This window comes from Punica granatum, chromosome 2, assembly GCF_007655135.1.
Source record: "Punica granatum isolate Tunisia-2019 chromosome 2, ASM765513v2, whole genome shotgun sequence".
In the NCBI taxonomy this organism is placed as follows: Eukaryota; Viridiplantae; Streptophyta; class Magnoliopsida; order Myrtales; family Lythraceae; genus Punica; species Punica granatum.
This window is the reverse complement of record NC_045128.1, coordinates 15,673,843-15,698,438: the sequence shown is the minus strand read 5'-3', so window position 1 is coordinate 15,698,438 and position 24,596 is coordinate 15,673,843. Positions and strand designations below refer to the sequence as shown.

At 35.5% G+C, this 24,596-nt stretch overlaps 2 protein-coding genes across 2 annotated transcripts; one reads left to right on the top strand and one right to left on the bottom strand.

Annotated features, from left to right (window-relative positions):
* The first annotated feature begins 6,982 nt into the window (after positions 1-6,982).
* LOC116194951 (FCS-Like Zinc finger 13-like) lies at positions 6,983-8,158 on the top strand. Its single transcript, XM_031523883.1, has 2 exons — positions 6,983-7,609; positions 7,742-8,158. Exons 1-2 carry the CDS (start codon positions 7,086-7,088, stop codon positions 7,899-7,901), a joined length of 684 nt encoding a protein of 227 aa, XP_031379743.1. The 5' UTR covers positions 6,983-7,085; the 3' UTR covers positions 7,902-8,158.
* Positions 8,159-9,449: 1,291 nt separating this feature from the next.
* Positions 9,450-15,730, bottom strand: LOC116194950 (oligouridylate-binding protein 1-like). The gene is made up of 12 exons (XM_031523882.1): positions 15,400-15,730; positions 13,977-14,038; positions 13,586-13,688; positions 13,285-13,361; positions 13,152-13,213; positions 12,973-13,060; positions 12,739-12,814; positions 12,584-12,614; positions 11,843-11,962; positions 11,205-11,290; positions 10,280-10,453; positions 9,450-9,936 (listed from the first exon to the last, which is right to left on the bottom strand). Exons 1-12 carry the CDS (start codon positions 15,478-15,480, stop codon positions 9,658-9,660), a joined length of 1,239 nt encoding a protein of 412 aa, XP_031379742.1. The 5' UTR covers positions 15,481-15,730; the 3' UTR covers positions 9,450-9,657.
* Between the last annotated feature and the right edge of the window lie 8,866 nt (positions 15,731-24,596).

The following is a 24,596-nucleotide window of genomic DNA, read 5'->3' as shown; positions in this document are numbered from 1 at the left end:
GAGTCAGAGCAAAACTGACGCTCGAACAAAAGTCTTAGCCAGTATACCAAAGGTACCATGGATATACGGTTGAAAGAAATAATTAAGAAGGTGGAAAATTTCTTTAGACCAAAAGAAAAAAAAATAGAACGTATAAAGTTTCAAAGAAATAAGAATAATTTCCTTTTTGCATGGCAATTTTATGCTAAGAAAGAGATTGCTTTAAGAAAGAAAGATCAAGTAATATAATCGAAGAAAAGAAACATCAAGTAATCTTGCAAATATGGAGGACATATCTAATTTCTTTGCAAATTGCGCTTCACTAATCAGACTACTATGGATTTTGCAACTTGCTATCCAAATTGATTAATAATTGGGCCTGATTAGTGCATTTGTTAAACCACTGTAGATTTTCTTCCTCAACAGCAACTGTAGTTGAACGAACACAATTGACACGAAAGAAATGAAAGACTTTGCATTTGACCATATATGTGGTCCACTCAAAGATTTGTAGCTCATTATAGACATTTTAAATGTAGGTTTTAGGTCTAATTGGCTCTTCCATTAATGTCTTGGTGAGATTGCATTAGTTTTCATTTAATATCTAACTAATACATATATATATATATATATATATATATATTCTTTTAATTCACGTACTTTAATTCACCTATCTATTCTAGTGTTACATCACATGACAAAGTCAACAGTTCCACTTCCATAATTATTTACAACTAATTATCTTAGTTAATACATGAATGTGATGAGCGCACTAATTATAAGAGAATATTCAAATATAAAGTCAACAGTTCCACTTCCATAATTAAAATTGCACCTTCCCCTAAGTGTGATGTTGTGCAAATTGATTTTCGTTCTATGAGTTACTAATGTGCACACCACATTATGTGTGGATCCAAGCAAACAACTCAAATAACTCTACAATTTATTAATAGTCTGTACGTTATGCTAATATTTGAATGCATTAGAGGAAAATGACACAATAAATTACAAATATTGCAATTTTTTTATGTTTTATCGCAAGTTATTTTTTTAAAAAAAAATACACAAACTATTAATTCGCTATCAGTTTTACCACACCGTTAGCTTTCCCATCCCGGCGACCCCGATTGGGGTTGGTGGCCGGTGGCGAGGTCCCACCGATCAGAATTGACGGAACCCCCGAATTCTAATCGGAATTGGGGGTTCCCTCAATTCAGTTTGATGGGGCCCTATCGCTTGCCACAAACCCCGGGGTCACCAGTCATTGTTGTGCTGGCTGCGACCTTAATTGTGAGGCGGCAGCCAGCGACATCATGTAGGTTAAAATTGATGGAAAATTAATGGCGTGACAAAACCTAAAATAGACCGATAGTTTGTGTATTTTTTTGAATAAAATAGTCCGTGATAAAACGTAAAATATTGACAAAGTTTGTGATTTATTGTGTCATTTCCCCAATGCATAATTGTAGTTTTTTTTGTTTATTTGTAAAATTAATCCCATAATAAAATAATGATATGATGAATTTTATTACTTGTTTGAATATATAATATTACTATTTACAGGTTATCATATTCGTACCAAAATTTTAAATTAGTCAAGATTTACAAAGTAATTTTTTTTTGTATGTACCATGTTATTCAGAAGTCCAATGGGTCATGACTAATCTAGTTTGAACCGGAACCGGATCGGCCCAATAATGGGAAAAATTTTTCCAATCAAGAATTTGTACCATTCATAATACTCAAACCTGAGACCTTATAAAGCAATTTACATATTCAAGAAAATTATATTTGTCAATTTCCTTGCAAATTCTGAAAAATTGACGAGCAATAAAGAAATATGACCTTATAACTATTAAGGGGTGAAATAGAGATAAGTGAGAGAAAAAAGTGATGTGAAGAGAATTGTTTAATATAGATTTGTCACATATTTTAGTTCAACAATTATATTAAACATTTGTATCGACTTTTTTTATATAGTGCATAGAACAACCTTATTTTTAAGTTTTCGTTATTTTATTCAATTAATGACAAATAGTTCATAGTGTCCTGTAATAATTTTGTATGCACATAATTGCGGCCTGTAATAATTTTTTTGGAGGTCCTATGTATAATATGCTGTTATAAAAGTTTGCATCGAAAATGCTCATCTTATGCACATTTGATATTATTTTTATAATAATTATTTTCAAAGAATAATTTCAAAATTTTTCAACAATCAATTGATAAAAATAGACCGAAATTTTCAATAATTACTTTGCGGTTAAACAGTCTCGATTAGTGAGTATTATATGTTATTCTAATCCTTTGTGCATTAAACAGATTTTTTTTATAGATATTTAGACATACTTGATTACACATTTTGTAAATATAAAATTCTATGGAATCTCCATTTGAAGTACTTAATTGCATTAATATCTAATTGTATGCGTTTGTTAGTATTATAATATGTTAATAGGAATTATTCACAAGTTTTAGAGTTCTTTACAATAAGTAAAAGTTTTGAATAATAATCCAAATATATTAAATTGATTTTAAATAGTTCGTTGATAATCTTGGTATTGATTCTCCTATTTAAAGTGTATTAAATATTTATTTAGTTGTTTAATCCAGATTCATTGCAGATGCTAAGTGCAAGCATATAAACTTGATTCTACAAACTTTTTTTTTCAAAATAACGTTTTATTATATCCATAATTTTACTTATTAAATTTTATATTTATGTGACCATAATTCTGTAGAATTATTGTCTTGTTCAATTTTTTTGAAAATCCCATGTATAGTCAACTTATCATTTTATTTAATATACGTTGCATGTTTATTTAACTATCAATATAATAGAAATATTTATTAAATGTATTGTATTTAGATATACAAATTTCATTTTATACACTTTTGGAAATGGTGCAATTCAAAATCCTATTAAATTTTATTTTGAATATTCTCATAAATATATAATTAGTGCGTTGAGATAATTTATATATATTCTTAATTAATTATTTTCAATATAAAATATTCTAATATTTATTAGATAATTTATTATTTTAAAAAAATCTTATGTATTGATTTTGCATTTATTGATAGCATTTATTGCAATTAATTTTACTATGTATCAAATAATGATAATGACGATGTCATCGAAGAATTTTTCATGCATAATAATTAATTCATTTTGTTTTAGTAATATAATGTAAGATTAAATCCTGATGAATTTCATTAAACAAATTCTGATTTTCAGAAATTGTTTCTTTCAAAACAGCTAGAGTATTTAGACAATTTTTAATTTTTTTACTGTATCATTACATAAATGTTTCAGGTTAAATTACAACTGCTGAAAATGATTTATGTGGTTCCATTTACTATTCACTTAATGACATCTATTATGTGTATTTATTATTAATTTGTAAGTAATTTTACTATATAAAAGACAATGATTCAAAATCCTTACTTTCACACGTTAAATTTTATTTTTTATCATACTCGTAAGTTTTTGTAATTAGTGAGAAGTCATAATTTACATATATGCTTAATTAATTATTTGTAGTTTAAATTTTACTAACATTTATTTTCTTATTATTTAATTAGATTAATTATAATTTATTATTATTTGTTGTGTGTATATATATATATAAGATTAAATAAGTTTTTTTAAAATATTGATAGCATTTGATGGGGCTATTTATTGTAGGTGAAATTCATTTTACTATATATATATATATTGTAGATGAAAATAATTATGTCATGACATACTTAGTTTAAATATTTAAGTTTAATCATATAGATTACAATAAGTTCATACATTTAGTCGCCAATTTCATATAAATAATAAATAAATAAATAAATTACGTAGTTCATTTTACTTTATATATATAAATAAATATAATAGTTTAATCAGATTATCTATAATTTCTACTATTATTCTTTGTTTCATAGATAAAGTAGATTAGATATAATTCTTTTAGAATATCAATAACATTTACTAGGGCAATTTATTGTAGGTGTATTTCATCTTACTACAAATATACTAGTTTTTTGCTCCTTGTTTTGCATGGGTTCTTAGTTTTTATTTATAGGCTTATACTTTTCTTTAGAGCAACATTTTAAATACTAAATTCGAGTTTCATTGTAGGGCCTTCAATGCGTCAACGCATGAATACGACTTGCATTTCAATTTATCTTTAAGGTTTCTCATGTTCTATACCCTTATCTTTCCCATTATTTTACTTTGGGTAAATTACAAAAAAAAACCCAAATTTTGTAAAATGTCTCAATTTTGTCCTAAATTTTGTTTTGTAACAAAAAAAACCATAAGTTTTCTAAAATGTCTCAAAAATGACCTCCGTTATAACTTCCGTCAATTTTTGCCTACGTGTGACCTACGTGGACTGTTAAAGGGACCCACTAGCCTACGTGGACTGTTAAAGGTTTCTCATGTTCTATACCCTTATCTCTCCCTATTATTTTACTTTTCCAAAGTGCTCCGATCCGCAGTGTAGGACCTTCAACAGATGGCCCTTGTCCTCCATAACAGGGCCATTCCTCGAGCCTTGTTGATCGTCATCAATGCAAATCTCAATCAATCCCGGTTATCGATTAGTCCCAAAGGACTTTGAGACCGTCGTATGATGCACTGGTCCAAGGAAAGATGAGTGGTGCTGTACGTTGGTGTCTCGCTCAGAGAGACACATCCCTAACGCACCTAGCTAGAATCTAGGTGGCTCATGATATAAGTTCATGTGTCAGGAGCATTGCTACCAACCAATAAAACATGTGAAACTTTAGAGCAAACAAAATGTATATATCATAAGTAAAACAAGTACAAAAATTCCATGAAAATGTTATATATGCTTCGAGCTGTTAACTATATTTTGCAGAATAAACAAAAAAGAGGACCACCCGTGGGCCTATAGAATGACATTAGTTGTGAGAAGTCTGAATAAGGGAAATAAAAAAAAAATTCAAAGGGTTTGATATAACGATTAAAGATGAGTTCAATTATCCAACCGATTTCGAATTCGAAACTCTTTAGAGCCATCAGAGCGCCTTTGGTGCGATTACTAGTTTCATTTGTTGTTGGGAGTTCACGAAACCCGAGGATTAATGGGACAAAGACTGAACACGTCGGATAAAAAAAATGCATGAGGTTGATTTATATTTATTACCATACAAAAAGGGTTAAAAAAAACTCTAAACAAAAATAAGTACAGATCTTTGAGTCCGGATCGTATTATATTGTTTTTTTTTTTGGATAAGTCGTATTGTATTTATTATCTGAAAGGTATTTCTCGAAAGTAAATTCCAATCCGTGCAAAAAAAAAAAGAGAGAGAAATTCCATGTTTAACGAGTTCATTTAGATATAAAAGTGGTCATGTTTGTAGTCTATACGGTATTTTGGTTACACTGACGAAGACGTACCAGAATCCATAGTGATAAACTAGTACGAAGAAATGCCCAGAACATTTTATTAATGGGATTATGGAATGCAAAGTACGGTTGATTTTACAAAAGCATTTCTTTGGAATAATAATGATGAAGGAGGAGATAAAAAGAAAGGGCACGCGATTTATATGTTTTTTTTTTTTAATTACAAATCAAGTTTATGGATCGAGAAGAAAAAAAATAAAGGAACACAGAGATCGTACTACTTAGAAATAGAAATTGAATAAACAATCCCTTGATGACGAATCGAAAGCGAAGTTACTACATTAAACTCCCTTTCTAACTGCGATTCAAAATTGGTGCCGTTGATTAAAGGGAACAGCGATTAAATTGACACCCAACAAAGAAAAGTCGGGATGTGGTCACGAAAGCCCATGAAGCCCTGACCCAGTCGATTTTCAGATGGGACCCACGCTGTCGGTCAGGCCCCCTCTTTGTTTAGTGGTTTCAGCAATCATTCACTGAGTGACCCGCCTCAGATATCTGCCACGAGGACCCAAAATCAACGGCAGCGGATGGACTTGGAATCTTTTATGTGGGTCCCAGCACGGAAAATATTGGCAAGAAAACCAAAAAATGATGGGGCCCAGCCACTAGGCAATGGGACGTTTAAGACTGGGCCCACTGGAAAAGTGACCTTTAACAATATTTAAAATGGAATCCCGTTTTTGATAATGGTGTGTAGCCCAATGATTTCTTGGTCTTTTTTCAAGAAATGAAAAAGGGAATTTGCTTTCCTACCCATCTCCTTTAGTCAATAATAATTGCAGGACAGACCCCCAACATTAGTGTTTGAAGTTTATATACATCCCCTGGTCACTTTTGAAACCCCAAGTTTGGAATTATGCCCTTTTATTTTTCGTTTAATACGTTAGTAGACCATGCATGGGTCAAGTTGTGCACACTTCGACTGGTTCACTTCTTCAGATGAATTAAACACGGACCATTCACGCTCCATTTAGAGAATTCACATAATAAATTCTACTATCCGATCTCAAGAAAATTTAAACTTTAATAAAGAATGTGAAATACCGTAGACAACTACCGAGCCAAACTCTTGAGATTTTGGAATTATGTCATGAATGCAAGAAAGCTAACCTACCTCGATAGTCAAAAATTATTATTTTATTAATTTAAAATTTTAAGTTTTCAAAAATAGATTATATGAGGATGAGAGTGACTTTTCAGGAGTTGAACAACCAAATATTTCTAATAAATGACAACATATTCTTATATTATATAAACTAAAAATCTCACTCTCGTATTTGCCCGCTAAAGTTTATCACTCTTATTCATTTTCTTATTCTTGTGAGCAGTAGTGTCTTACGGGTCATTTCAATTTCAAAGGATCTGAGCTTTTGATAAGGACTTGCAACAAAGATACGAGGATAGATATGCAAATATATGATAGTGCGGGGGCCTTTTCATTTTTCTCATCTACCCCCATAATAATAATAATAATTTTTATAAAAACTAAAAAAGAAAAAGAAAAAGAAAAAAAGCAAAATCATCCATGTTGAGGGGCCTACTTTAAGCACCCCATCATAAATTGTCGCAACTTTGTGGAGATTTCCTAACACACAAAATACACTCCCCCAACGTATCTCCTCCCACTTCACCCAACATCACAAATTCAATTGTACACGCATAGCGACCAATATACAAGATGTTGGGGAAGAGGCAGCGGTCAGTGATCGGGAAGATATCGGAGCTCCTAGTCTCGGCCGGCAGCAGCGGGGCGAGCCTCTTTGATGCAGCCATGAGCCCGAGAGGCCCCTTGGACATGAAGACTCATTCCCCTCGAGGCCTCAGGGACTACGACCTTGGAGGGGTCGGCCTAGGCATAGTTGCAGCCATGGAAAAGCCAAGTGGTTGGCCAGGGTCCGGAGTCCGGACTAGGTACTGCATCTGTAACCCCACAAGAGTGAGCCGGCCGGGGAAGGTCGGGGCAGATTCCGGCCGAGTGGATTTGGTCGATGATGACCCGGAGAATTACACGTACGTGACATCGTATGACGGACCGAACTACCAGCCGTGTACTAAGGTGTTCTATGACGGTCGAGAGTACTGCTGCAGTGCTGAGTCAACGCCGAGTCAACAGGATCTTGCGGTCTTCCCCACGTCCGAGTTTCTGAGTTCTTGCCATTCCTGTGGGAAGAAGCTCGAGGGAGAAGATATCTACATGTACAGGTAAATAATTTTCATATTAATAAATTATTAGTCGGGTAAATTCCACGAATCATCTCTCCACCGTTTCGTAAGATGACAGCGGACACTCGGGTGATGGTTTCTCATGTTACGTATGGGATGGTTGTTTTGCAGGGGAGAGAAAGCGTTCTGCAGCACGGAGTGCCGGTCGAGGCAGATTGTGATGGACGAGCGGAAGGAGCGGTGCAGGTCGGACGCCTCGAGGTCGGTGAACTTGTCGAGCTCGCCGTACTCCGAAGGACAGATATTCTCGGCTGGGATTCTCGCGCTTTAGTCCCGGCGAAACATTTCTCACCATTAGTTATACACGGCCAATTATACACAAATATATATATATATATATATATATAGAGAGAAGTTATATATTGTTAACATAGGAAATGAGAAAGGAAGGAGCTGAGGATTTTTGTTGGGGGTAGACAACGTTTGTTCATCGAATGATGTTTTGGAGGGACGGACTTGCAAGTAGTAAAGCTTAATTATTGACTTCCAATAAATTTTTGAAAAAGAATAGAAATTTAATTTTGACCATTTTCTTCTATTTTTTTGAAGAAATTTTCTGGTTCTGCTATCGTTCTGCTTCGGCAGATGAGCAGGGGCGCTTAACCGTGTCCAGAGAACCTTATTGATCGACTTACGATGTGACCCGAAACACTGGATGAAGGCCATCGAAATAAAAAAAAAAAAAACTGGTGCACAAGAGGTCACAAACGCGGTGGTTCGAAATCTTTAAAAGCTTCCCATTGATTAGGTTTCTTTAGCGAAAAACTGGAAAGATAGGAAGTAAAGGCGTTTATCTTCGGGGGGAAAAAAAAAAATAACACCTTGCCACCATTTTCAGTATCTATGTCAAGAATCGATGAGATAATTGTTGCGGAGCTTGTAACTTGCCAAATGAAGTAACGGTAAAGTTTATATTATCAGCATTGCCGTCCACATCCAAATGGTCTCGTAAGTACATAGAAAACCAATGGCGGCCGCCCGATCCTATCTAAATGAAGACAGCAGCAGAGTATTGATTATCAGCCTGATGGCCAACCAAGACAGACGCATACCTCGACCAAGAACATAACACTGGGGCCAAACATCACAATCGCCACCGGCTAGTGGAGCGTGTAGGCCCACACGTCTTGACATGGTACAATCATATCATTTCGAAACGTCTTAAGATTTGCACATCAAATCAAATATGCACGCAACATTTAAATGGAATCGGAAATGGAAATGTGCGACATATCTACCATTTTCCAGTATTGCTTTTCTTCTCGAAGAGGGTGACTGAAAAGATAGCACCCACGAGAAGCATCATCATGTATTTTGCACTTTCATGAGCTTTCCATATAAATAAAGCACCTTTGATTTAACCAACAACTAAGATGCTCTATATTCATCGATATGAATTAATTCAAGTGATTCAACACTTATTTTTCTTAAGCAAAATCTCAAATTCGAATATTGTGAATGAATAAAATCCCCTATAACAGAATTTTACCTCTTAATAGACCAATCCGATTTGACTGAATTAATTAATTAATTAAGTTCAATTGAATTTTCGAATATCAAGATTCGTAAAAAAAAAAAAAATTCTCGATACTCGTGATATGCCTGTACCTTTTTTTCCCTAAAATTCACCAAAACCGACAAGTGGGATCATAGAAAATAAACTTGAAACAACCGGTGGCATCAGATCTGCAAGCGTATTGAACGGATGCCAGTGTTAAAAGCTGTTGGATCCACTATCATACCTGCCGCTGTTGAAAACCCCAAGTGAAAGAAAGCCGAAATCACGATCATGGGGCCGTCACTCGTAACACTGCCGAAGTAGGGTCGGAAAACATCCAGCACTAACACTGATAACAACACCAATACACTCGTTATACAAAAGTACAGTTACAAACAGCAGTACACGTGTGATATCATCTCATACAACAGCTGGGATCAAGAACAGACCACTGTCTGATTCTTGAACACTTATTCAGCCCAATAATTATGTAAGGAAGCAACGTGTAGAAATCCCGTATATATGACAATTACTGGTAATACATGAGTTGTTGGGTCGTCGCAACGCTTGGGAACCCACTGTCATAAATTGCCTGACTGGCCGTGCCAGGGCCCATCCCCATCTGCTTGAGCGCGTGCTGGGCTTGCGGGTGCATGAGGGCTTGCATGCCAGCCATCTTGCTGAGGGCCACCTGGCGCTCATAAAGTGCAAGGTCGGCAGCTGAGAACCCCGGTACGTGTGGAGCTGCCGGTGGAGGGAGAGGAGCGGAGCTTGTCCCGGGTAATGTAGGCTTGTTACCCCATGAGCACTGCAGCAAGAGATCATCTTTAGTCTCAGTGAACACGACCTAAAGTATCTGGAACAAAAAATTGGGAACTGTTTCCCCTAATCTATAGACCCGCAGAGCACTTTTCAGGTGGGTGGGAAATTTTCGATCTTTTCCTTTGTTTGAATGGTGAAAAAACTTCATGCCGTTAGTGAAGCAACTACACCGATGAGAAGAATAAAAAAGAAAGATACCAAGCTCAAGATAATCTTTATCGAACCATTTAAAGTCTGGTCAATAGGAAGAGTGATTTCAAATTAGAGACCAATCATGTTAATGTAAAACACCTAAATTCCGAAGATTCAATATAAATCAGGACATGCACCTTAATTGGTTTGCCACAGAGAATTCGTGCATTGCCCATCTGAATCGCCAGAGCTGCTTCACCATGGGTGCTGTATCTCACAAACCCAAAACCTTTATCACGTTGCACCCGTACGTCCTCTATGACTCCAGCACCAAGGGCATGAAAATGCCTATGAAGTTCTGCTGAATTAACCTGTAACAGAGTATCCAAGAAACATATCTAAGTATCAACACCTGCAAGAAACTCATTATCCTTGTAAGACTTACAAGGGCCAGTGAAACAAAATTTTAAAGCCACGGCATATTTAAGGTTCAGCCTTTCAATAATTTTTTTTTCTTTTGGTTGTTGGGGTGGGGGAATGTTGCACAGTGGAGAATAAATCAATAGAACCGGCACCTGGGGCCAACCAATGTAAGGAAAACCAAAAGAGAGCCCCTATATCCTCCTAATAATCTATCTAAAAATCTCACTAATTCAGGAACCCTACTCGCAGTGCCATGAGTAGCAAACTACACAACATGCAAGGGCCATTTAACATATATGAGTATTAGGAGGATTATTAGGGACAATTTAGGAGGATTTAACATTTTTGAAACCAAGTAGGAGGAATAAATCTAATCAATCAACTCAATACTGCATATCTATCCAATCTATATCCTTAACTATATGAATATTGGACATTCCTAGCCCATCTCTATTCAAAGCAACCATTAGGAAATTCATTTCCATCTGTAAGAAGTGATGGCAACCAGATATAAGATAGCTTGGTTGCAAGAGCACGTCTTCATGTATTGCTTATTAGAACAGCATCACCAAAATAGAATCCGTTTTCCATTATCCTTTTACCAATGATAATGAAAATTTGATAATGCTAAGTTTATCTTCAACCATGCTATATATTGGGAACCAAGACAGTAGCTATAAAATATACTGACAGACTCACTTCTGGTGCAAGATTGCCAACATAAACAGTTCTACATAGGGGGTTGTTTTCTGGAGACTCATCAGTGGCTCGCTCCTGGCCATCATCTGCTCGTCAACAAAAAGAGAAGAAAATAAGTGTAAGTAGTCCCATATATCACTTTACTTTCTGACTTAAATGTCCAATATTGCTGGAAGTAAAATTCAATGGAAGGGATTTGGTATGACTCGAAGCTCTGAAAGGTGAGAAACAATCATCAATTGAGTTAATAAAAAATAAAGGCAAATTTACAGTGGAAGTCATAAAACGATGCAAAAAAGTTTCACCTTCAGTCCTAAATGTATCAAGTAGTCCTAAACGTTTACTCCATTAAGACACTTTGGGTTCGAAACCGTAACTGGAAATTAACAGCGTTAATTTAACTGAAATCAGCTTAAGCCATAAAAAAGCAGTAACATCAAGGAAGCAACACCTCCCACTTCATTTAACTGAATGTCAGTTCTCCCTTCAAATACTCAACAAAATATGTAGCAACAAATGTACTTAAAAATAAATTTAACTACGTAATAGTAAATCGAAACCCTGCAGTGGATACATCAATTACCCTTTTGGCATCTGACCTCTGACTGATAATCCGAGTCACGTGCTTAGAAGCTAACCTGATGTTCCACTTGTCAGCTCCAGAACACTTTTGGCATCTGAACTCTGCTTGTCATCACTGGCACTAGCACCTTTCGCTGCCCAGTTACAGCGTATCTGCCGACTGCCAAGCCACTTCCCTATCATATTGTATCTGAAATGAATTAGCTAAAAATACATCTAATATATAGAAAATACAATTAAAGTTTCCATGCTGCTGATCTATGTGTATTCAGTCAATCTACCTAGTTTTTGATCAAATATGGCTAAGTATCTCAATATAAAAACTAAATTTTTAACAAGTTTCTACAAATTTGGCATCATCCTTTAAAGGTGTGGAACATGCCCTTATGCTAGTGGGTAATCGCTTACTTTGTTCATCCCATTTTCCTTTCCATAAAACTAAAAACCTCTTCAATATTGAATCAAGAGAAACTGACCCCATGCATTTTTTCTTTTTATTCTTTTTTTTCTTTGGGCACCCGGAGAGAGAGGAAGAAGAGGGGGGGGGGCCTTGGGGGGGTGGGGATTGGGTGGGTTTGTGTTGGTTCTTTATTTCAAATGATTGCTGATGAATTTACTAAATACAAATTCAAAGGGAAAAATTACATCCCCAATAGTCAGTGTAAGTGATCGGACAAATAACCCCTTGCACAAGAGTCCTAGGTGAGGCCACTTATCCAACAAAAATAAAGGAAAAAGCTACATTAACATGAAATATCATTGGAGAAGAAAATACTATAACCAAGAATGTTGTGTACCATTCATGTCATTAATGGCATTTTGTGCTTCCTGCACGAAAAATGAAGCATCATCGGTCATTAAAGAGACAACGTTTCATATAAAGGTAAGCAAAGCCAGTCGTAAGAGAAAACATGACGACCTAAAGAAGAAAATGTCCAAAAAAAAAAAAAACCTGCTGATTCCGAAATGACACAAACCCAAAACCCCTTGAACGTCCAGTCTTTTGATCCCACATGACCCTAGCATCCCTGTAATCAATCATACAACTTACACTAAGTGTGAGAAAAGGAAATTCTCTATACATACTCCAATCACAACCAGGAGATCCCTTCTTATTTTTAGATTGTTGAATCTTTGCTAGACATGGTTAGGAAGATAATTAAAGAAGTTAGAACCGAGCACTTACGAGCAACTAGAATAAACAGAGAAGCATGCAAATAACGTTGCATCTGTAATCTCTGGGCTTAGATCGCCAACAAAAATGTGGAAGTGCCCTGCATAAGAAAAGTTACATGGACCACATGAACAAACAAAGCAGCCTAATTAATCAAAAACGTTTCTTTGGATGAATATATATCTACAAACCTGAAGTGTCCTCTCTTTGGCTGCTAGCATAAGCCCAGTTAACTTTAATAGGCTGCCCAAACCTACAAATCTACAAATTGTTAACCAGGACACTGTTGAAAGTAAAACAAATTAAATAAGAACTGCAACTTACAAATGACGGCCATTTAGAGACACAATAGCAAGTGCAGCACATCTACGATCAAAGTAATCCACAAAGCCATAGGAGGACTGCATATAGGGAAAGTTCCAAGAAAAGTAAGACTCAGGAACAGGGAGATAAATCCTTAAAGTATCTGCAGAGACTAATGAGAATGAATTGTACATACAAAGATTTATTACACGCCTTCATTCATATGAATGTATTGATCTAGATGCCTTGAGAATCACAGTTCACTAACATTGTCACTATCCATAAGTTACAATGGCTTCAAAATTATATACTTTAATCTAACCTTCTCTTTCCTGATAAGCTTGCAGCCCTCAATCGGACCTGTACTTGAGAAAACCTCTTGAAGAAGGAGTTCATTAACTTGCGGATGAATGTTTCCAACATACCTGTGATTTACACCAGATAGGGTCAAAACTTATAATGAAAAGAGAAAATAAGTACCATCACCGAAAGCAAATTTATATTATCAAAGTAGCTAACAATAAAGGAAGTGATAGCAGCTACACGTATGGCCAAACCACAGCCTCTAGAACAACAAAAGATAAAGTCAGTCATGCCCAGAACCAAAAGCACACAGAGAAAGATTAGCCGAAAAATAGAAAAGGGGGAAATTTAAAGAAAAGAGAAAGGTGAAAAGATAAAAATAAAAGGAAAATTTCTATTCTGACACTCACACACTGCGGCATGTACTTGAATCAAACCCAGGAGGCAGATTTCCACTCAAGATAGGCTCTATCTGCAAAATGAAAATGTGAAAACAAAGAAAATGGAAATGGAGAGAAACCTTCAAAACAAAATATCTACACTCCCAATGTGCTATTCCCAATTAATGCAGAAGCCACATGAAAATAGAGACATCAGAACTTATCAATTAAGAAAGTAAGAGCACTACCTTCGATCTAAACGCATTACAGCCAAAAACCCGAGACTCTTACCTTTTAAACTTTTCATCTACAGTTGGTTCCTTTTGGTAATATGGCTAATCAGAAGGGCAACTAACAGCACTAGCAAGATGTATATTTTCACAATATCGCCATGCCCTTGTAGCTTTAAATCAAAAGATATAAAAGATTGTAAGTCCCATCAGACAGACCCACACCAGCTCCTATACAATCATGAACTCACACAAGAAAGAAATCTGTTCTGTAGCTTTTCAATCATACAAGGATACAAATAGTTGGCAGAATTCAATGTTAAGATTGAAACCCCTGGACCTAATTTATCCTAAATGAGGATGTGTCCATAGACTGTGAGAGCAAAATGATCCCATATATTAGTTTTGTCTTACTGCTAAAAATAATTCTTCAACTTGCACATCATACAGCTTTAGAAGCCATACCGAAAGAATGAAAAAGGCCACATGGATCCAGAAAAATCTTAAGAAGAGCTCTAGGAAGTTCTGGTAATCCAAAAATACTTATCAATTCAATTGGCAATCCTCAGCAATTTCGTCCAGCCCAAATGAATCTTAGCGAGGGAATAATCATTCAGATGATATGAATCTTTTGGGAAATATAAATATCAATTCTGCCAGTGAATCTCTCAAGTTCAATCCGGATTCGCTTGGTTCGTCACAAAGGCCAATCATAGGAACTGTATGTCGGAGCAATTGGCCAAAGTCAGTTTGGCCCATGCGGACTACGCTTCTACAACCATTTTCCACGAGGTAAAATATATAAAATTCTCCCAAAATTCATTGCTTTCAATGTTCAAGGAATAGAGAAACAGCAATTATACGTTTCATTTTTTGTTTTTTTTGGGTTCTCATCCAACACTGCATACCCAAGAACAAGAATTTCTCCAATCAAAAGAACATCGGACGAATACGAACTTGTTACTAGAGAAGTATTACACATGGAAAGGTAAATGTTTTCCTACTGAATAAACCTTGGCACCCAAACAAAGCCTGACACCGAAACTACAGAAGTATGTATCCATAGCTGAACTCAATTTAATTTCACCCCTCAACTAGTAATTATGACTGATTGAGCGTAAAACAACAGCAAACAAGGTCAGGCGAGCACCCAAGTACAGTTCGGGATGAGAGGACATAGGAGGAGAATTAAAGAAGCAAACCCAAGTGAAAAGAGGAAGAACCTGAGGAGCAGCTATGAGACCGGGGTGATGGTAGAGCGACTGCTGCATCATCCCCTGCTGCTTCAACCTCTGAGGCATCATCTTTTCTTCAGATTGGGTGGTGAAACAGGACACTGGAGGATTAGGGTTTCCAGGTACAGAATGTAGAAGACAAGGCAGAAACCCAAATAGGAAGAAACTCAAAAACTTGGAGAGGAAGAAGAAGATGAACTGAAGAAAAAAGTGAAAACACCAAAAAAAAAAAATCGAAGAAGGAGGGGGGAAGGGGGAGAAGAGAGAGCTATGGAGTCCCTATCTATCTTGCGCAGATCATCAGTGGCAGTAGAAATGAAATGGAAATGGAGGGGATGAAGTGAAGGAGAAGGAGATACAATAATAATCGGGTACGCTCGGGACCACGGTAACAGAGGTGAGCTTGCCAATGGCTTTTTGTCGTGATTGACACGTGGCATTATTACAGAGTTTTGGCGACAATAATTTCTCGCAAACGTCACTTCCGCGGTGATTTGTTTTGATGGACGCAGACAATGCCCCTTCCCCCTTCAGAAATATTTGCAACATTTTTCATAGATTAATTTATTTATTTATGTAAACTATCAGTTAGGCTACGTTCGGTTCGCAAGATTAGAATAGACAGAAAATATAATAGATAGAGAATAAAATAGATAGGGAATACAATAGAAAATCTGATGAAATTTTTTTGTTTGGTTGGAGGGAATAGCAAAACTGAGAATTATAATTTTGATATTTGGTTGAGTTGAATAAAGAATAAAAAGAATATGAATATGATAGAAAGACAAAAATGCCCTTCATATAAATATAATGGATTTTATAAGATAAATAGATAACTTTAATGACAATTTTTATAATTAATAAAAAATAAACATTTTAAAAAATGTAAAAGTAAATAATTTCTAAAAGTTAAAAAATTAAATTAAATTACTAAAAATTGTGTTTATTAGTAAAATTAATAATTTTAATAATGTAATAAGCGTAATTATCTATTATTATAATTTAAAAAATAAACATTCTAAATAATTGAAAAGTAAATAATATTTACAACTTAATATTTTTAATTAATAAAAAATATCAATTATTAAATAATTTGTGAAAATTAATTATTTTAATTATCTTACTAGAAATAGTTTTTCTTAATAAGAGTAATCATTTTAATAATTTAATACTCATAATTATATATTTTATAATTAATAAAAAACATTTTAAATAATTTAAAAGTAAATAATATTTATAAATTAATTATTTTAATTAAATTACTAAAAAAATTCTTAATAAAATTAATTACTTTTATTAATTTAATAAGCATAATTATCTATTTTTATAATTAATAAAAAAATAAACATTTTAAATAATTGAAAAGTAAATAATATTTACAACTTAATATTTTTAATTAATAAAAAAATATCAATTATTAAATAATTTGTGAAAATTAATTATTTTAATTAACTTACTAAAAATAGTTTTTCTTAATAAATTAAATATTTTAATAATTTAATAAGCATAATTATCTATTTTTATAATTAATAAAAAAATAAACATTTTAATGAACGATGGCACGTTTCGAAATTAATGAACAATGCTGAGGGTTTAGTTTATTTAAAGATAATCAGATAAAATTCAACAACATGAACATGATACATTATCATGATAAAAATGTAAAAGTAATATTTGCTTGATAATATTATGTAGATGACCTTATTTATATATTTAAACTCATAATATAATTGATTTAAACAGTATGTTTTTCAATTGTAATTCAAATAGTATTTTTCTGAAGTTGAATTAGAATACGATCAATATTTGTTATCTTGTAACGAAACACGGGTGTCTTTTCTTTAATGTATTATCAAAATAAATCATTTTATAATTAGAAAATTAAATCAATTAAATAAGGATAAATTACTAGAAAAATCACAAACTTGCATCTTTTTTTAGTTTTAGCACAAGTTCTAATTTTTTGCAAAGAAATCCACCAACTATCAATTCGTTGTCATGTTTAACACGCCTTTAGATGTCCTGTCAATTTTAATCAGACGTGCTGGTGTAGAAACTTATAAAGACAAGTTGAGTAGACCCAAACTTTTGAAAATTTTATTTTGGAAATTAAAAAAGAAACAATTTTTTTTTAAAAAAAAATCTCCACCTGAATTTTATCTGATTGATTTATCTTTAAATAAAGGGTAAATTACAAAAAAAATCCAAATTTTGTAAAAAGTTTCAATTTTGTCATAAATTTTATTTTGTAACAAAAAAATCATAAGTTTTCTAAAATGTCTCAAAAATGACCTCCGTTATAACTTCCGTCAATTTTTGCTGCTGATGGTGGGTCCCTTTAACAGTCCACGTAGGTCACACGTAGGCAAAAATTGATGGAAGTTATAACGAATGTCATTTTTGAGACATTTTAAAAAACTTATGGTTTTTTCTGTTACAAAACAAAATTTAGAACAAAATTGAGACATTTTACAAAACTTGAGTTTTTTTTTGTAATTTACTCATAAATAAACTAATTGTTTGTTTGGTAATGAAATTAAATTAATTTAACTTCACTTCACTTTACTTTTTCCTAAATTTAACGATACAAAAATTATTTTTTATCTTTTTTTTTCAAATTCTCTTTCAAGTTTTTTCTTATCTATTTAACATTTTTTCTTCAATTCAACAACATAATCATTAATTTTTTATCTTCTTTTTTAAGTTCTCTCACATATTTTTTCCAATTACTTTTATCTTTATCTCATCAATCAAATTAAATTAAATTTGATTTCGTTCCCAAACATAACATAAAACTGTTGGTTAGGGAGACTACATGTCAAGCTTAAATATTTTAGCCTTTTTTCTTTTTTTTAAAATAAAACCTCCTTATTAACTTAGGGCAATTCTTAGGTCCAACGATTGAATACTCAGCCAGGGTCTCATACAAAACGTTATTCTCCTTGTACGAAAAGTTATTCTCCAACTATAAAAACATTTCGTACAAAATATCAGTCGACTGATTTGTACATGAAGTTTGTGCGGACTCGAATTTCATCTCGACGGGACCCGCACTCGTACGCACGATTGCACGACTTGAAAGTATCCACCTCCCGGGGGGGACGCATGACGGACACGCGTGAGAAGAAGCCTTCACTACTTATTTATGACTTGGAGATCGAGGGCGAGTGAGTTCCCGGATCTAGGGGTACGAAATACATCTAGTTATTAAGGCATATGGTCTGTGGAATCGAGGGCTCCAAATTCGGAGGTTCTGTTACATACGTGCCTATATCCCGCACGCCTTATCGGTACTCAGTTTGTCTAAGGTTTGTCGTTATTAGTTTGTTTATCGCTTGATTAGGTTTCGCTCGTCTCACATGTTTTGACACCGTAAATTCGTAGAAACAATCAATTTGAGCTAAAAGCCCGAGGGAGGAGTAGGCCCACACATCAAGGGTTCGGCCCGCCATCCTTGCCCTACGGTTCATTGGACCATGATGGTCGATTCATATCACGGGCCGAAACCCCGAAATATTGAGCTTACTTATCCCTGGGGACGTAGACCGACTTGGTCGGTTCAATGTTCAGACCGTTCACTCGCCGATCGAGATCGTTACATGAATGAATGTTCAAATAAATATCTCATAATGTACTCTCAATAATAAGTACAAATTACATCAAGTGGATCCCAATCGATTCGTGCTCGACCAATATTCCGCTCAGACTCCCCTTAGATTTAAAAGACTGAAATCAAAATTAATGCGACACGGGCTCATGAGAGTCGGAGGTCGTGTTCGACCGAATTGATGGATCCCAGGAGGACCGAATGGTCTTCGAGATAATTGTGGGAATGTTCGAACTCCCGGTGATTGTCTAATCTCTTTTCACAAACCCCGATCCGAGTTGTCCTTCGCTTGGACGCTACTCGGATTGAAACGGTAACTCGAGGCTAGACCTCTCCCAGCGTTCGGGTTGAGCGCACTCGATGTGTGAGGGCATTGGACCCCGTGATCGATAATTGGGGCATTGGACCTCGAGCTGATCGTGTCATATGAGTTCGGGCTCGAACTACCAGAAAACAGAATAAAACAGACAAATGATGAGTTATTTGTTAGATTTACGTGATTATAAGGTTATGAATCGGGATTGCTTAACAGATATATTTCCATCCTAAGCAGACAAAAATAGAAATGACACACATGGTGAAAATCGGCCATGGGCCACCCTCAAAGGGCATGTAGCATTCGGCTTTGCTTAGAAAAGACTCGATGGACATGATAACTATCATCAAGCCCTGAATGTGTAAGTTTGTTTTAAATTCTTCTGTTTTGTGACACTAGTAGATTAATGTGTTATGACAGAGATATATTTTGTCGAAATGATAAAACCTAGGGTTTTGCCCCACCTGTTTTCCCGTGTTTAGTTATGTCGATTTCGAAATTAATCCATTTTCGTATTTTAACTCAATCTAAGTACAAACTTAGGAAGTGGGGACGCAAATCACCACCGGGGTGCCAAGATCTCTGCTCATGTCATATGAAGGACCGAACAACCTCTCATGGGCCTTTTCCGCTTGCATCTCTAATCCACGTTCATAAGCGTCTGAATCTATATTAGAATGACAGAAACACTCCGTTCGGATAAAGATGGCTATGTAGATGAGACCTGCAATTATATGGGCTGCCCGTCTTTACCTGTGGCTCGGAGTGTTTCGATCATTCTAACCATAAGTTTGTCGGTAAATTAAGAAGCGATAGTTGAGCCCTTATACGTGAAAAATTATTTTCTAAAAAAGAAATCGAGACTGTGTGATGCGGACCATCGAGGTCAGTAGCCGGTGTCAACCGATCCCTTGGACTCTCCAGGGTCGTGTGGACCCTGAGAGAGCCAAGGGACCTATCGCTCTACTCGAAAGTGTTCCAAGAAGAACTCTCTGCTAGTTTCACGAGGCCAACGGAAGCAAAAAAAGGAACAGAAATTCAAAATTTCATATCCGTGAAACTAATCCCAAGACCTACTAGAAGAATAAAAGTAAATAAAAGCGTACCTGGAATATTTAATATTGTCGACTGAGCGTCCCACGCGTGACGCCTCTACCGGTATCCACACTGACTTTGTCGACGAGTCTTCGAGATCGGCAGTGCTAGCGACCAACACTCGAAAGAAACACCGATGCGACACCCGAAATTTTTAGACCAATGGACCTAATTTGAGTTGAACAATTCAACCCAAATTATATATATATAAATATATACTTATATGCACACACATATGCATACACCCGTGTATATATATATATATATCATGTATCAGTATATATATTTATATGTATTCTGCCCCCCTTTTTATAAGCAATAGGGGGAGGAAGAAATTCAATCCTAGCCGATGTGAGACAAGGGAATTAAGAATCCCAAATTGTGTCCTCACATGGATCGTGCATTAATTGGATCCATTTAATCTAATAAATCAAGTCTAATTAATTGACAAATTTAATCTCATTAAATGTCCGATTAATCGGTCACACCATAAATCATCTAATTTCTATTAGACGATTTTATTGTTTCAAAATATCTCGTCAATTTAGTCGTAGTGTGTGACCTTGTAGGTTCCCAATTACGTTGACAGTAATATCAAAATCTCTATTTCAATATTATAAACAGTGAGTGGCATCTAGCAATGCATCATTGTTACTTAAGTAATCGGAAAGTCAATTTTTCGATGAACTATGTGACATATATTACCGTGTAATATAATCCATTGTCCTCTATATCTCTATTGAGTTCAAGGCATGGTCGATGACATCCTTGTATGGCTCAATATCTCTCTTTCTTGGTTTACCGGGTAAGTCTATCAGAACAAATAAGCTCCATATCGCTATATCGACTCATTTGGGTATGCATACACTTTTAGACTTAACCACCAAGTGGCCGTGAGATATCGCTCCCGTTTCGTAGGAGGGACAAATTCTATTTTGGTCACTCACATTCCTCTCCATGCTCTGTGATATACCCAATAACTGTCTTTATAACCAGCCTGTTACAGTGGCGTTTGACAGTATCAAAGTATATGACATTACATGTATGAATCTATGGTGACCTCAAGTCAAAGGACCATTACACTATAGTCACTTTGAGATATGCTAATGACAGTCATGTAACAACCCATGTAGCAATCTCATGGCGGGTCAGTCCAATACACATTACTCTTAATGTATACATGTGGTGTGACTTGATAACTCAATATCCATGACCTGTGATACTTGGTCATCAATCAACACCCACACTAGTCTAACCGTATTATCGTTGTCCTAATTAACGATAATACTTTGACTAGGGACATTTAGGAATAATGTTCAGTAATTATAGAATCTCATAATCAAGTCACACTTGATGCCTATTGAACCTACTATTCCAAGGATATTATTGTGTAAAATCATATTTAGCGCAATCTACACAATAACAGAAATGCCTCGTATTATAATGAAATACATATCATATTACAGAACTGATGATAGATTGCCTCTAGAGCATACACCAATTCCTAACACTCTCATGTTTCGACTCGAGCCACCTCAAATCGGGCTGGGACTCGAGTCAAGACATGCGAGTCCTCCCTAGATGTCCATGCTACACGTACCAAGTGTGTCGATATTTTGTTAAAAATGTGGGTTCCGAAAAGGGCATGATTACCGATTCGTGATTTATCGATGCAATTATAAATTATTATCCGATTAGTACAATTTATTAACATGCCAGGTGAATTAATTAGCCGAGTGGATTGTCTCCATTACTACGCATGTGAGATTGATTAAGTTAAGGAATTTACTGAATGCTTTTGGATTTGTGGGTTTCAAATCGTTGAATCGATTATAGATAGACCATCCGAATAGAGTTTTAATTCCCAATTATTTTAATTATTGAAAAAGATTTGTGTACAAATATCTCCATTAAAGAAAATTTGGGTATTTTGGACATTTTCTTTTAAAAGAGAATCGATTTTAAACCTTGGGACTGAACCGTTAAATAGATAGAAAGTTCGGTAAACATTTTTTATCTGGAGTTGTAGCACCTAGAAAAATCTGAAATTTTGTGTAAGGTCTCAAAATAACATCAGAAATATGTTGTAAAAATTTTAGCTCATTTTGAAATCAAATGATTCATGAAAACTATCAAAATCATGCCGAAAATACTGAAAAGAATGGTAAATATTTTTTATTTGAATATGCAGTGCCCAGAAAAATTTTAAATTTTGTGTAAGGCCTTAGAATAATATCAGGAATATGTGGTAAAAATTTTAGCTCGATTCAAAATCGGATGATTCACAAAAACTATCAAAATCAGATCGAAAACATCGAAGAGGGTAAATAGTATTTATCTGAAGATCCAACGCCCAAAAAAATCGAAATTTTTTTGTAGGGCCTTGGAATAACATTAGGAACATGTGATAAAAATTACAACTCGTTTTGAAGTGAGATGATTTCCGAAATTCATTGAGGCCGAACTTGGGATCTAAGAAAAAACGCGTGAAGTGAGTCCAAACACTTATTCTACATTCCAACAGTAAACATTCACATGTTAAATTGATATTTACATACAAAACAAAACTTAGAACATAAAAGTTAAGTCAGAATGATTCTGCCTTATCGCCCCACAAGTACTTGTAAATGAAAATTCATAATTTCTCTATGTCGTGGGGTGTTATGCCTTTATCCGGGTGTGAATGGAGTGGCACGAAAGCTCGTTGAAGCCCAAGAAGGGGCTGTGATGTCGTGGGTGAGAGGAGGCCGAAATGAGGGGTCGCGGGTGCTTCGAACTTCACGTGCGTGCTTAGGCCTTCGAGGCTCGATAGACCTATAAGGGAAGGGAGATAGAGGAGGGATATATGAGCTGAAAGAGGTCTTGGGGCTGCAAAGAAAACGAGAGGAAGGAGAGCGCCGATGAGGCCTCAGTTGGAGAGGAAGTCCCGAGAGATGGTGGCGCCACTAGGAGGGGTTAAGCCCTCGGTCCGTGACCCTCCTAGTCACCGGGAGAGTGAGAAACATGGGTGGTGCGTCCGTGAGTGTGGGCACGACTCACCATAGTCGTGGAGGAAGCAAAATCACTTCAAAAGGGAGAAAAGCGTGAAGGGAAGTAGCTGCACAGTATTGTTCCGAGGGGTTAGAGGCCTCAAATGGAGAAACGGAGTCACGGTTGGACTCGGAAGGTTGAGAACAATGGGGTATGTAATTCATTTGATATTTGGGTTGGGTCAACAAACGGCGGTGCGATGGTGATTAGAAAACTAGGGTGGTCTTCGATGAAGGTAAGTGGCTTGGTGGTGGGAGAGATGATGATTTGGTGATGGGTGGTAATGAGTTGAAGAGAGAGAAGTGATGAGTGGTGATGAATTGACAGTTGATAAGGAAAGAGAAGTTCAAGATGGACGATGAGTTGAAGATGAATGTAAAGAGAAGTGAGAGGATTTGTGATAGAAAAAGAGAAGTTGATAATTGAATGGAAGGTGTAGAAGAAGAGAGGAAGAAGATGATGAATAGTTTATGAGTGTATGCAGATGAGTTGATGGAAGAAGAGTGGATGAGAGATGTGTGTATGTGTATGTATGTATGGTGGTTGTTAAGAAGAATATATGAAGAAGATAGGTGGATGGTAATTAGTTGGAAAAGAATTTTGGTGAGTTGTGATTGGAGGATGATAGGATGTTGGGGATGGATAGATGGTAGAAGTGTATGTATATGTGTGGGGTGGTGTATGAGTGTATGAAAACTGAATAGGAGAAATGAGAAGAGAATAAAATAAATGAGAAGAGAATAAGAGAAAATATAAGAGATGGGGTGAGATGAGATGGTTGGATTATGGATGGGGATACGAGTGTTGTGATTGGTTGATGGAGATTTTGGGGGGTTTTAATTGGTGGATGGAAGATATGATGTATATGTATGTAAAAGTGTATGAGAGTGGATAGGAAGAGAAGAGAATAAGAGAATGAGAGAAGAGATGGGAGTGAGATGGAAGAATGGATGAGATGGGTGGATGAAAGAGGTGTGTGGGTTCCATTAGATGGAAGAAAGGAATTGAGATATTTAGGTCTCGATCGAGGGCACGTTTGGAATTACGAGAACGAGCTCTTTGCGCATTGTCGAGCGTGGCAAGGAGAGGAATTTTAGAGCCTAATATCGATGTGTTTAGCTTGGATCAATAACTTGA

What these genes read in the sequence shown, in the direction of transcription:
- LOC116194951 (XM_031523883.1), top strand. Translation starts at nt 7,086, where the DNA reads ATGTTGGGGAAGAGGCAGCGGTCAGTGATCGGGAAGATATCGGAGCTC. An exon ending in GAAGATATCTACATGTACAG is followed by an intron (nt 7,610 to 7,741) that starts GTAAATAATTTT and finishes GTTGTTTTGCAG; the next exon opens with GGGAGAGAAAGCGTTCTGCA.
- LOC116194950 (XM_031523882.1), bottom strand. Translation starts at nt 15,480, where the DNA reads ATGATGCCTCAGAGGTTGAAGCAGCAGGGGATGATGCAGCAGTCGCTC. An exon ending in GCTGACAAGTGGAACATCAG is followed by an intron (nt 11,291 to 11,842) that starts GTTAGCTTCTAA and finishes GTTGACGAGCAG; the next exon opens with ATGATGGCCAGGAGCGAGCC. An exon ending in TCTGTGGCAAACCAATTAAG is followed by an intron (nt 9,937 to 10,279) that starts GTGCATGTCCTG and finishes CTCTTGCTGCAG; the next exon opens with TGCTCATGGGGTAACAAGCC.